This window comes from Osmerus eperlanus, chromosome 16, assembly GCF_963692335.1.
Source record: "Osmerus eperlanus chromosome 16, fOsmEpe2.1, whole genome shotgun sequence".
Lineage (NCBI taxonomy): Eukaryota > Metazoa > Chordata > Actinopteri > Osmeriformes > Osmeridae > Osmerus > Osmerus eperlanus.
The window spans coordinates 2,058,264-2,071,976 of NC_085033.1; the positions used below are offsets into that span (position 1 = coordinate 2,058,264).

Sequence of the window (13,713 nt, forward strand, 5' to 3'; positions counted from 1 at the left end):
CTCCCTCGCCCACTGAATCACCATGGCGATATGTGCCATCCATTATCACCCCACTCCTCCACACAGCACCAACAACACACTAGGCAGACCATACTGACGGCTCATGCGCGCGCTCACACACACAGCCAATAGCACGCCACACACAACAAACAGGTTGCACTAGCCTTTAATATGACCAGGTGGCTGGTCACATCTCCAGGCTGAACCAGCAACTGCAGGAGGACATCAAACACCTAGGGAGCCACAAATGCATCACTCACCAACTTTCAGAGCTAATGTTGACCAACCTCCTGGATGACTCTGGAATCTTGTCTCTACACCCCAGAGGAGGGAGAATGGATGATACTCCACACCCGTTCCAACATATTTGTCATCGTGGAGGACATGTTTAATTTTGTAATTTTTATGGTTGTGGCCGCGGCACTTGAAAAGGCTCTGACTGACAGCAGGTCGTACACAAGGAGGATGGCTGTGATGATGACGACGGTGGTTTGGAAGGGTCAGTTTGATTGACTGAGGTCACGTTAAGGTGAACTCGAGCTGTGTATACATGTGTACGTAGATCCTCACTAGCTAGGACCCCTCCCCCCCCCCCCTTCCCCCTCCCTCCGGATGGGTGCGTCAAGCAGGAGACGAGAGGAGGGCGTGACGGGCTGCAGCTTGTGTAAGCTGAGAGCGGGCCCTGACCGGAGCAGGACCGTGAGGCGAGGCGCTCTGGTTCAGAGAGCAGGACATCAGTCACTAATGCTGCAGAAGCACACAGGAAGGAACGCGAAGGCATGTGTGCACCGGTCACGTTGCCCGGGGGAAGGGGGTCGGGGGATGGACCATGTCTGCCTTCTGCTGACCATCCAAGTATTTTCCTCTTCTCCTCCATCTCTCACTCCCCCTGTCAGGAAGAGGGCAGGAAAATGGAGAGGCCATCTGTCACCAGAACCTAGCAGGATTTGTAGTCCACGCGCTGCAGTGTGGTTTTCTGAGGTCATGGCAATGTAACGTGAGGTGGGACCTGTAAAATGGGAATTTCAGCATTTCAAAGAAGTGTGTGTGTGTGTGTGTGTATATATATATATATATATATAACCAAAAACATTGGAATCGACTTGAGATTTAAAAAAAATATTTATTTTTTTAAATCTCAAGTCGATTCCAATGTTTTTGGTTGTTGCTCATGATGCAGGTTTTTCGGCGTGACCCCACACATTTACATTTAGTCATTAGCAGACGCTCTATCCAGAGCGACTTACAGTAAGTACAGGGACATCCCCCTGAGGCAAGTAGGGTGAAGTGCCTTGCCCAAGGACACAACGTCAGTTGACATGGCTGGAGTCAAACTGGCAACCTTCAGATTACTAGCCCGACTCCCTAACCGTTCAACCACCTGACTCCCACATAAACACACATACCACCTCCTCCATGTTGGGAGGATTCAGCTCATGCCTGTCCGTCACTGTGTAGTCACGGAGCTGTGTGTCAGACAGTGTGACTAAGGGGCTAGACGCGGAGGAAGAGAAACCGGCCCTGCTTCCTGTTCCTCTCACAAACGCACCCTGACTGACCATGCTAGCCCAGAGCTACTTGGACTTGTAAGATAATACATATATATATATATATTATATATATATTTTTTTTTTTCGTTTATCACTGGGATTCTGTTCTGAGATTCTGACGAGATCCAGTTTTCTAGTTTGTTGGGTGAAAGTGAGTGTGTTGTCTGTGTGGTGAGGAGAGTGTATGAAGGGGAGGGCGCCCGGGGGTTGGTGTTGAGATGTGACGGGTGTGTTCCCTCTGTGCAGGCGGTTGAGTCAGAGGCCAACAGCTGAGAGCTGGAGCAGAGGAACATCCTGAAACGTGAGTACACATCCAGTATGTACCCCAAATCTACTTCTCCATTTACACATGAGCACACAGTTTTAGTTTGACTTGATTTTACCTGTAATGATCTCACAATAGTCAATAAAGTGTCACCTGGGTCTCACTTGGGCCTTCCACGTGGTCAGCGTTCCTCCATATCTGCACTAGTCTGTGTGCTAGCATGTAGCCAGCGCAGGCTGTTACAGGAGCTGTGTGCTAGCATGTAGCCAGCGCAGGCTGTTACAGGAGCTGTGTGCTAGCATGTAGCCAGCGCAGGCTGTTACAGGAGCTGTGTGCTAGCATGTAGCCAGCGCAGGCTGTTACAGGAGCTGTGTGCTAGCATGTAGCCAGCGCAGGCTGTTACAGGAGCTGTGTGCTAGCATGTAGCCAGCGCAGGCTGTTACAGGAGCTGTGTGGGAGGCCTGTTACACGTTCCTGCCCCCCCTCGTCCTGCAGAGATGCATCAGCCCCCCCCCCCCCCCCCTTCTATCAGCGAGATAGCAGGGTGGGACTGCCTTCAAACACTGATTAGGCAGAAGCACCGCATGTCCCAGAGACATCCTGTTTCAGCTGGCAGAGCAGGGGGGGGGGGGGGGGGGGCGAACAAGAACAGGGTACGAGAATACATGATGCACATTTCTGTCAAGGTCAGGTAGCTGCTCTGCTCGTTGGAGTTTCAGCCACTGATGAACTCTCAGTAGAAGGCAATGTGGGTGTGTTTTTGCTCTCCCTTGTATACAATGTTGTTTTGTATCCCCTCCCCGCCCTCCCCTTTTTGTTTTTGTTTTGTTTTTTTACAATGAGAGGGTCCTTGTCTTATAATTAGCTTGGAGTGTAGCCAGTAGCTGTTTGGCTAGTAGGACTCTGGTGACGTGGAATCATTTTGTCTGAATAAAACTGGTTACGGTGTTGAATCTGAACCCCATTTTTCCCAAAGCAGAGCTTTTTGTATTTTGAATCGTGGAAGGAAAGAGAGGGAGAAAAAAATTACATCAAAAAATAAAATCGAATCAGCAATGCGAACAATCCTACAAAAACAGGCTGTAAGGACAAACAATTTGAGGCCGTCCGAAATGCAGTGGCATGGAATACGAGGGGAGTGTGTGCACTGCATGTTAATGCGCCTCCATTATGCAAATGTCGTTCCTCCTTGGTAGTGCTCAGCCGCTTTCCTACAGGTGTCCCTCCCCGCGTACGCGCACCCCTAACCCCCCCCCCCCCCCCCCCCCCCGTCTCCTCCTGACCCCCTCTCCCGTCTCCACAGCCCGGAACGAGCAGGAGGAGCTGGAGGAGAAGAGGGAGATCAAGCGAAGGCTCACACGGAAGGTAAGACTTTCATACAGGGGAAGGAGGGGAAAACTGAAACGCCCCGACCACCCTGCACCCCACCTCCCCCCTCCTCCTCGTCCCCCAACCACAAGGCCAACAACCTGCAGACCCCTGCTGCTGTTCTGGAAGGTGACGGGACGGAGGGGGGGCAGAATATCCAACGGGCACAAACGCCAGAACAATGACTCAGCAGGCTGGGAAGCAGAGGAATGTGTGAAATCAGTGGCATTTCTCCATACTCCATTTTTCCCAGCCTCCCATGGAGGGGGAGGGGGGGGGGACACACCGATGTCCTCAGTGTCCTTGGCCCTTCCAGAGAAGCTGATGCCAGACCCTCACACCACCTTCACCACCACCACACACACACACACCCTGAAACGGCGCCTGTTCCTCTCACCTCAGATTGCCTAGCAGCACGTTCTCCTCACCTGCTGGGCGCTGGCTGAACACACACACACAAGCTTCCATGTTCCTGTGACTCAGTGCCACCGTGCACCTGACTCAGAGCCCGTTCACACACGCCAGGCTCAATTCTGACTCACGCCCCCATCCTTGATTATTCACATGGAAGCAAGCCATCCCTCTCCTCTCTCTTCCTGACCCCCTCTAATCTCTCCTCCTGACCCTCTCTCCTCCTGACCCCTTCTCTCTCTTCCTGACCCTCTCTCCTCCTGACCCCATCTCCTCTCTCCTCCTGACCCTCTCTCCTCCTGACCCCTTCTCCTCTCTCCTCCTGACCCTCTCTCCTCCTGACCCCCTCTCCTCTCTCCTCCTGACCCTCTCTCCTCCTGACCCTCTCTCCTCCTGACCCCCTCTCCTCTCTCCTCTCTCCTCCTGACCCTCTCTCCTCCTGACCGTCTCCTCTCTCCTCCTGACCCTCTCTCCTCCTGACCCCTTCTCTCTCCTCCTGACCCCCTCTCCTCTCTCCTCCTGACCCCCTCTCCTCCTGACCCCTTCCCCTCCTGACCGTCTCATCTCTCCTCTCCCCCAGCTGAGCCAGAGGCCCACGGTGGAGGAGCTGAGGCAGGCAAAGATCCTGATCCGCTTCAGTGACTACGTGGACGTGTCCGACGCCCAGGACTACGACCGGCGGGCCGACAAACCCTGGACCCGGCTCACCGCCGCCGACAAGGCAAGTTACCCCTCCACTTGTTCTCCCCCCACTCGGGCCTGGGTCAGGCGGTGGGGGGGGGGGGGGGGGTTAACCTTTACTGCATGAGGCCTACTCCTCACTGAGACTGCTCCTGGTATGCAGCACATCTAGAGGTCAAAATATTCACCTCAAGCACCGGTTTTGCTCATTTCCTGCCGTCGCCATTAGAGGGTCCAAATGGGTTAGATTCCTATGTTGTACGCCACAGCAGCTGTGGCGTACAACATAGGAATCTAACCCATTGCTGCTGTGGCGTACCTGCCACAGCAGCTGTGGCGTACCTTCTCTGTCAGGACCACAGCTAGACCTCAACTATCTACGACAGCCAGGACTGCTGCTCGACCCTCAAGAACTAGAGCTGGGTGAAGCGGCAGGACGCTGCTCGGAGGCATAATGCTAGAAGGTTCCGCCCTGCTCTCCTCCATGGCCGCTCCGCCTCAGCTGTTTTGTTTCGGTATTATTTCTTTATTAAGTCTGTTATTTAACCATCTTTCTGTTTACCACTCTGTAAGTAAACCCCCCCGAGCGTTCCTGCCTCACTCTGCAGCCTGCGTCTAATGAGGTCCATCTATCTGGGAGACGTCTCCCTCTCTTCTTCGCGCGACTCTCGGCCCCGCCGTCTTTCTCTCTCAGCTTTGACGAGGAGGCCAGGCAGACTGCGGACCACGCCAGGTCACACCTGACCACGGCCCACGTGAGAGAGCGGTTACACAACGCCCCCGTTACGTAACAGACAGACGGAGCCCCCAGGACCCCTTCGGCCTCTCTCCAATGCCGCTCGCTTCCGAGGCTGACGTCTGTGTCCAAGGGTTGGCATCCGAGGCTGGCCTCATCTGCAGTCTGGCTTACTTCCGGATCCAGCGTCACGTCAACCCTTTCACGTGCTTCGCTTTCGCTGGGGATGATTGGTTGGTGGATACTGTGGGATGGACGTGATGTCCGCCAGAGAGAGCAAACCACAACACCCTTGGTGTCAATTCGTCACCTTTTTTAATATCCCTGTGAATATAAAAACGACTGAAGGTACCAAATATATCAATGAACTCGGATGATGTACACAGAAGAGGGATTGTTTGGAGGGAGAGAGGGAAGGGGAGGCTGCAGTTTTTGAAAGAGAATAGAACAGCTTCCCTCGTGACCTTAAGTCGCTGGTAAATGATGCATGAAGCGTTCTGAAAGGGCTCGGAGCGAGACGGTGGGAGATTGCGGTTTGTTTATGCGCTAACTCCGTCCCTCAGCCCCCCCCCACTTCTCACTTTCTCGTCCCGTTTGCCCTCTACAGGCAGCCATACGGAAGGAGCTGAACGACTTCAAGAGCAACGAGATGGAAGTGCACGAATCCAGTCGCCATTTAACCAGGTGAGGTGGCGCCCGCTGCCGCCGCGCGTCTGCACGGAGGGACTCTCCGCAGAGACGCCTCGTTTGCACTTCCTGTAGAACACAGTACAGGAACTCACTGAAAGCCCCGTTTCTGTTTGAAACGAGTTTTGAGATTTTTGAGATTGCGTTTCGTTACAGTTTACGGTATATTGACACTCGCTTTGTTTGACGCTGCTTTTGTTTGGTTGTCCGTCCTCTCTAGGTTTCACAGGCCGTAGACCACCACTGTCTAGGGAGCCACCAGCCTGGGGTGCTCCTTCTCCCAGAACCACAAGTGCTGGACAGTTAACCGTGCCCTTTTTCTACAACAAGGCCACGTGCTTCTCAAATGCCTTTTTTTCCAAGACCCTGCAACCAAGTTGGTTCTGCACCCACCCGACCCCCCCTCCCCCCCCCTCCCCCCTCCGCCTCCCCAGGGGGTGTGAACAGACACCCTCTCCGATGCCGTCGTAGCACGCTGACTCGTTTCTCGCACACGCCCGCGCCTCCCGTCCTCTCGTCCCCTCCGTGGAACAAACGAGCCCAAACACTCCCCTGTCCTCCCTCCTAGCAGCTGAGCTCTCAGGCAGGCGCTCGGTGACCTGGTGTCGAGAGGGGCCGCTGCCCGCATCGCTTGCCGCCTCGCCCCGTCTCCAGCGTCACAGACAGGCCGTCCGCGATCGGGGGCGTCTGCTCGTCCTCTCCGCCTCGGTCCGCGGACCTGCTGAGGACGTGGAGCGTGTCCCGTGTTGGATTAGGGTCTCAACAACCATAGTTGGCTGTTTTAAGGGCCTGCTGCTGTTCGGTTTGCCATCTGTTGTTGTTTTATCTATGGGTGAACGGAGAGGGAAAGGGCCACGGCTCCAGAATCATGTGTAACGTCCTCCTCCTCTGACTCCACAGCTCCCCCTGGGGTTTCCTCTGTGAAACTGCTACATCGTCTCATCCCAACTTTCATCCCCCAAGATGTGCAATTCTCTTCTATGACGACTGTGTCGATATCTGTTGCTAACTGTGAATTAGAGATGGTAGACGGCGTTTGCCCTCTCCAACATGTACATATTGTTTATACTGAGGTAGAAATCCTATAGAAAGCGTTTAAAGATGCAAACGTCCAATATAACATTTCACGTGGGGATCTTGAGTGGGGGCCTTGGAAGAGGCTACGTCTGGCAAAACGTGCACTGCTGCTTACATGTAACGGCTTTGTTGGTTTTTTTAAATGTGATTTGTATTTGTTTTGTATTTGTTTTTATCAGCCATACTTTAATTTGAAAGGGTGGGTTCTGTGGCTTTGAGGGTGTCACAGACCGTGACTAAGAAACATGACGTCCTCAGGCAAGCTGAGGCTTGAAACATGATCCAGGGATGCACTTTCCTTTATTTTATTTTTTACATACTGTCCACTTACTGGAGCACTGTTACACACTGTACTTTTTACATTGAAAAGTTCTCATTCCTGGTCTCTGTATTTTTCAAAAGAACAAGTCTTTATCGAGAATGAACATTTTATAAAATCTCTTTCCTTTACTCCTGATGTGTAAAATCCAAGTAACTATTGGCCATTCTGTAGTACGAAAGTCAGCATATCATGCAAGCTTGACAAATTTCATTTCTGACCCGTGTTTTTTTTTTTTTTTTTTTACTGAGGTTGGTTTTACTATGGCCATTGTTGTTTTGTCACCTTTTTAAATGTAAATTAGCAATATGATGTTTAAGCTATGTAAGTGAGTAAGGGTCATCTGCCTCCATGTGGGTACAGCTGCTTCTGCACAGTGCTAAATCCCCTCGTTTGGTCTCTTGAATGATTACAGGGGCAATCCAGTAGAATATGGTTTAGTACCTTGTTTGGCACATTTTGGTTGAACGTTTATATAAAAGCGGTACAATGCTTAGCACACAGGTTCTTTCAAAGTCCCAGTGACTTGGTTTTATTAGGCCACCTATACATTTAAAGAGCTATTTGGAAATAAGTAGGGGGAGGTGTCATGCTTCATGCTTTAACTGGCTTACTTCTGAATCCAGCATGTCATCCGTTTATTTTGAGCACAGGTGTTAAGATGCTAAAGTATTGGTACTGTATTGCTCCATGTTGTAAAGAGCCAAATGTCAAGCCCCTCATTTTTTCAAGCCGGCATGAAGGGAATGTTGTGTTGGAATCACTGAATACTAATTCAGCAATAAAACTTTTTTTTTATTTGACAGATTCATTCAAGTCAATGAATGCCATGTATTTTTCCAGATATGTAAATGGCAAAAAACCCGAACCCAAGTCATGCTTTGGGTGCACTTTTTAACCAGTGTAAAACAAGTGGACCAGTCCTACAAGTCCTGACTAACTTTTGAATCAAATCAAATACATTTACATTCAAATACTTATGTTTTTAAATTGGTGGTATTGTAATTGGTCAAGGCCAGATTTTTTCACAAAATTAGTTAGTTGTGAACTGACATTAAATATCCGATATTTGTGTCTGTCATTCAGCCACCATTTTGTTTCTGTAACCACGGCAATATGACCATTAAATGCTGCTGGGTGCCTTGTGCCTGCCCAGGAATTGTAGCTGACTATTGAACCTTTATGAAAAGGGGAATACATGTATGTTGAGTGTGAATACATGTGTGTGTGTGAGAGAAGCAACACTAACATGATGAAAAAATGAAATAGCTTTCATCCCCCCCCCCCCACACACACACACACACACACCTCAAAACAAGCAATACGGAGAAGCACAGCACTGTCACAATGACATTTTTCAAGGCTTCTTCTGTAAATACATCAAATACAAGACACCGATGGTGACAATTCATTGTGATTACCATGAACATGCCACAACATACTCATTTTACTATTTTGAGTTCTAGTCCAGGCCTATTGTGAATCAAAGTCTATCATTAAATGGATACAAGTAAGGCCATTGCCTAAAATGTTATCATGGACATTTTTACATTCTCCTGTGTCATCTCTGTCAGGTCTGTGTCCATGTCCTTGGATGCCAGCAGCATTACACCAGTGGAATATCTTCTCAAGATGTTGCTCACCTGATGTCTCATTACCTGTCATGTACTTACTTTGCGCAGGTGGACAAATGCATGTAACAGGTAGAATGGTTTGTTTATGTCAATGAAATCTTACTAAAAGGATTTTTCCAACATTCATGCTTGATTGTTGTCAATTCTTTCCAGATCATATTAAAAAAAAAACCTCTGTGCTTCAGTCCAGCACAGAGGTACTATTTCTTTCTTTGTTTATTGAATACAGTATTTAATTTGACTTACACGTAAAACTGTAACAGTGCAGTTTCTGAAGCACTTGACATACCAACAGCCTCCAGACACCCCTCCACAGTCACCTGTGCCCACCATACAAGACAAGCTAAAGAAAAGTCACAGTAACTTGTCCACACTGGAAACTGAAGTTAAACAGGAACAACTTTAAAGGCAGGGTAGGTAATGGCAGCTCAGGTTGCAGAACAATATGGCACAATATGGCACTGGATTACCTCAGTTACCTACACTTTTACACTTTACAAATCACAATGATATATATGACCACCAGGTCACCTTCTACAAGGGCTGCTATGTGATGAGGGACGACCAGCAGAGAGCCATAGTAGCTTTGTTCCCACAAACACAGAGACGTGCGTGTGTTTGTGTCTGAGAAGATGAGAGACCGACTCTAAAGGATGGGACCTTTGACATTTTTGAACAAAGTTGCACTTGAGATCTGATTGTCTTGGTGTGTTGGAGAGTGGGCAGCCTGGCTATGTGTCTACCTCTATAACCTTGGAGATGCAGACAGCATTAGCCTGTCTGATCCCCAGTGACAGACACAGAGGACTCGAACACAGTGTTTAGGTACACACACACAAACATACACACAGATACACTACCAGACCGGCACACACACTCACACACATACACACAGATACACTGCCAGACCTGCACACACTCACACACAGATCTCCACACATCAGTATGGTTTCACGTCAGTTATCTCATCGCGTTATCACAGATAAATAAATCTTTTTGTCCCTCTTCGTTGGTTTCCTGGTGAATCTTCCTCTTTAACCAGGACTCGCAAACTCAAATACTTTCAGCACACTGCCAGGATATATCACATCTCTATCTCTGTGTGCTTGTCTGTGTTCGCCAGGGCCAGTATATATTGTGAGAGGTGTCACAGGGAGATTAGTGAGCCCTCCGAGATGAGGCCGTGCCATTGTCCTGAGTTTAGCCAGGCTAAGAACTCCACCACAGGTAACAGCCCATGGTAGGATCTCTTGAGGCCAGGGGTTGCAGTTTCTTGTCTCACCACTAGATGGAAACCTCAGCCCATCTGTATCTACCGGGCCCTCCTACAGCACGTGGTAGTCTGGGACCCTCCTACAGCACGTGGTAGTCTGGGCCCCTCCTACAGCACGTGGTAGTCTGGGCCCCTCCTACAGCACGTGGTAGTCTGGGCCCCTCCTACAGCACGTGGTAGTCTGGGCCCTCCTACAGCACGTGGTAGTCTGGGCCCCTCCTACAGCACGTGGTAGTCTGGGCCCTCCTACAGCACGTGGTAGTCTGGGCCCCTCCTACAGCACGTGGTAGTCTGGGCCCTCCTACAGCACGTGGTAGTCTGGGCCCTCCTACACCTGTGTGTGTGTTACTATGAGAGTGTGTTTTTAAGTATGTGAGTGTCTGTATGAATGGGTGCATTAGTCAAAATGTGGGGTCAACGTTCTGCAGCTTCCTCTGCCCCCCCCCCCCACCACCACCACCACATGCCTGCCACACACACACACATTCCCAGAACATCAGTGTGAGACCGAATAAGTGACGTTCTCCACAACATATGGTGATCTGATTCTTATAGAAGGAGGCTCAAAAGGTCTGCCTCATATTGAATGACGGTGTTCACGTGGCGTATATGTCGCAGAACATGTTTGTGTCCATCATCTATACCCATGCCTGGGAGAGGAGGCTAGCAAAATACCCCTGTGGATGACATAAGAAGAGACATGGAAGAATGGAGAGAGAGAGAGGAAATGAGGAAGGGGAGGACAGGCCAGGAGACACCAGTATAATTGTGTAAGGCTGGTATCACCATGCCCCACCCAGAGGCGGAATTTTGGGCCCCATGAAAAAAATGAAATACAAATTTTAAAAAGTTTATCATTTATATTCATCAAGTAGGCCCTTTCACACACACATTCCCAGAATTGGTGTGACAATTGGGCCCTACTTGATGCGTCTCACATCTCATTGTGTAACTTACTGTCGCATTGCTAGGCATATGTTGATAAGTAAGGATCAAGATGTGGTCTGATTGGTTGTTCGTGGGTATAAAGGGAATTGTGAAGCATTGTTCTGTGGATTCCTCATCTCTTCCTCATGCCATTTACAAGACCTTCTCCTCAGCTCTGGCTTGTCCTACTCCTTCTCCTTGCTCACCTCTTGCTTTCTCTCCCTGATTTACAATAATGATATGCTGATTTAAAGCCTTCATTTTGTAACATGTTTGCCTTGTAATTGATTTCATTCATGTGCAATGTTATTAAATGTATATTTAATGTAACCTTACTTTGACCTTTCTTGCTCTGATTTAACCCATAGAGTCAAATAACTGTAATTTCATTGGTATTGGCATAATTTGGTTAATGTTAATACACTGTTCAGTTTCCCCTCTTCCTTCAAACATAGGGGAATTAGTTTTGGTTGTTTGGCCAATATTGAACCCCCTACAATTGCAGTTATGGTATATGAATAAGCTACAGTACACATTTCTAAGGTGTAAAGGTAGTACCTCTTGTAAGACACAAGAAACAGATGTTGTCAACATATGCAGCATACAGTATTTGAAGCGATATTTGGAGAAAGATTGACTAAATCAAAGACATGATGAGTGACTAGGATAGATCGAGGGAGGAGGTTGATTGAGATTTGGGCTCAGTACAAAGCCAGTATTCTGCCAGACACAGTAATTGATCACTTTGATCGGTGCAGTAAGGCAAATGCAAGCATCTCATTGACAGTGTTAATGCATTAGACAAATAAAAACAAGACTACTGTTGTATTGTATTCATTAGGTTTTCATTAGGTAATCATGCAACTGATTATGTAGCCTAGAATTGTCTGTTGTTTCACTGGCTACATTTTCATTTTCAATTGCTTATAAATGGGAGTTGGGTGGCTGAGCGGTTAGGTAATCGGGCTAGTAATCAGAAGGTTGCTGGTTCAATTCCCGGCCGTGCAAAATGATGTTGTGTCCTTGAGCAAGGCACTTCACCCTACTTGCCTCGGGGGAATGTCCCTGTACTTACTGTAAGTCGCTCTGGATAAGAGCGTCTGCTAAATGACTAAATGTAAATGTAAAATGTTATGTCATTTTGACAGTGGTGGGGAAAGAAGTATTGAAAATAGATGTGGTAGGAATAGTGTTTTTGTCCTATGCCCGTTGCGGCTCATTTCGACACAACCAACCGAGGAGCAGGCCCGAATAATCAACTTACAGACTCTTGGGCACAACTGTTTGATGGGCCCCGAGCCAACTTGGTTTTGGTGTGTGTGTGTGTGTGTGTGTGTGTGTGTGTGTGTGTGTGTGTGTGTGTGTGGGGTGGGGGGTGGGTTATTTAAAAAGATCCAGAACTGATTTCTGAACAGTAGATGGCACCAATGAACACGTGTTTTCAACTTTAAATGCGACACATGAATGAGACTGGAAATAGAAACTTGTGGAAAACTCAACAGATTTGTGAGGAGATTGTGTTACTGTGTCGTCAGTATTCAGGATCTGGTTGTAGTGGCCAAGATTTTTAAGCTACAGAAAGATAACTTGCATACTAGCCAGTGCAAGAGTTCCAGTCAAGGTCTATCCACTTGGGCTGCCTGTGATTGCGAAACATTAGAATGTTTGTAATGACAGCTCAAAATTGCTGTTTATCTTTTACGGTAAATTTCCAGTTTAGGGAGAACCATCTGGAACAGCTGTCCCTACAGGCTGTTTGATAAATAGAAAGCAGGTTAAATCAATCCGTGATGTGCCAGTATAGCGATTAGAGGTTTGGTTGCAAAACAGTAGGATGTGTTTGAACTTTTAACCCTGGCCAGCAGCCATGGAGTGCCCCAAAACACACATTTCCCTGAATCCGGCTTGCTCAACACTGGGCTTTTTTTGTGGGAGGAGAGAGTATAAAACTGTGGAGACTTTCAGTGCTGGAGACAGACAACAGTTCAAGATGAAGACTCAGATCCAATCCTACTTTTTGCTGTCGGTGGCCATCCTGCTGGTGAAGGCCCAGACACCATCTGAGCTCAGCTATGAGGATGTCTTATCAGGCCTGTTTGCCAGTGGAGATGCTGACCGACGCACTTTCCGTCCACTTCTAGAAGAACTCCAAGAGGACACTGTGAGTACAATGACGGAAGAGAATTGGCGCACACAAAAATCGTATACAACTGTTACAAAATGTTGTTTTATGATTGTCCAGACTATGCATTATTCAGTCCTTTTTTGTTGTGTTTTCCCAGTTGAACTCTGCAGAGAAAAGGCTGAGTTTCGTTGCAATGGAGACTGTGTGCGATGGGGCACATCAAGGCATGCCATGCCCTCTGAAGCAGAATGGGGTAAGATCAACTATTCGAGACAAAAAGAAGAAATGTAAACTCAATCTACTGATATCAGCATGAGATGAGAGAATCCCCCACTGTTTATAAATAATACATGAATTCCTCATTGCAGCAAGTATTGTCATGCAACCTAGTGGTTAGCCATGCAGTCCAGGATGCCACCAACATTGATACCTCCACAATGTCTTGTCAACCCATGGAGAAAGAGGAGGCTTTAAAGGTAGGTCTAAACATATAATACATAATCATTTTTAAAATGTCAGTGTTGAAATGTGTTACCTTTGACTGAAATGGCTTACCTTCTGGATATTTTTGCTTTGTGTTCCTAACTGCAGCAGAAGATTAGGATGAGGAGGAGTAAGTCTGGAAAGGGTTCTGGCTCCAAGGGATCCAAGGGATCCAAG

The 13,713-nt window shown here is 48.2% G+C and overlaps 1 protein-coding gene across 6 annotated transcripts in view; it reads left to right on the top strand.

Annotated features, from left to right (window-relative positions):
- LOC134036638 (phosphatase and actin regulator 1-like) overlaps positions 1 to 6,105 on the top strand; it is a 43,885-nt gene extending 37,780 nt beyond the window's left edge. For 4 of the 6 annotated variants that reach the window (XM_062481644.1, XM_062481645.1, XM_062481642.1 and 1 more), the window contains exons 9-12: positions 3,119 to 3,180; positions 4,175 to 4,319; positions 5,623 to 5,695; positions 5,919 to 6,105. In XM_062481644.1, the coding sequence (XP_062337628.1) occupies positions 3,119 to 3,180; positions 4,175 to 4,319; positions 5,623 to 5,695; positions 5,919 to 5,934 (296 nt within the window). In that variant the 3' untranslated portion in view covers positions 5,935 to 6,105. Of the gene's footprint in view, positions 1 to 1,796; positions 1,867 to 3,118; positions 3,181 to 4,174; positions 4,320 to 5,622; positions 5,696 to 5,918 lie in introns of those variants that run through there. The other 2 variants (XR_009932427.1, XR_009932426.1) reach the window with 2 other exon arrangements.
- Positions 6,106 to 13,713: the final 7,608 nt, after the last annotated feature.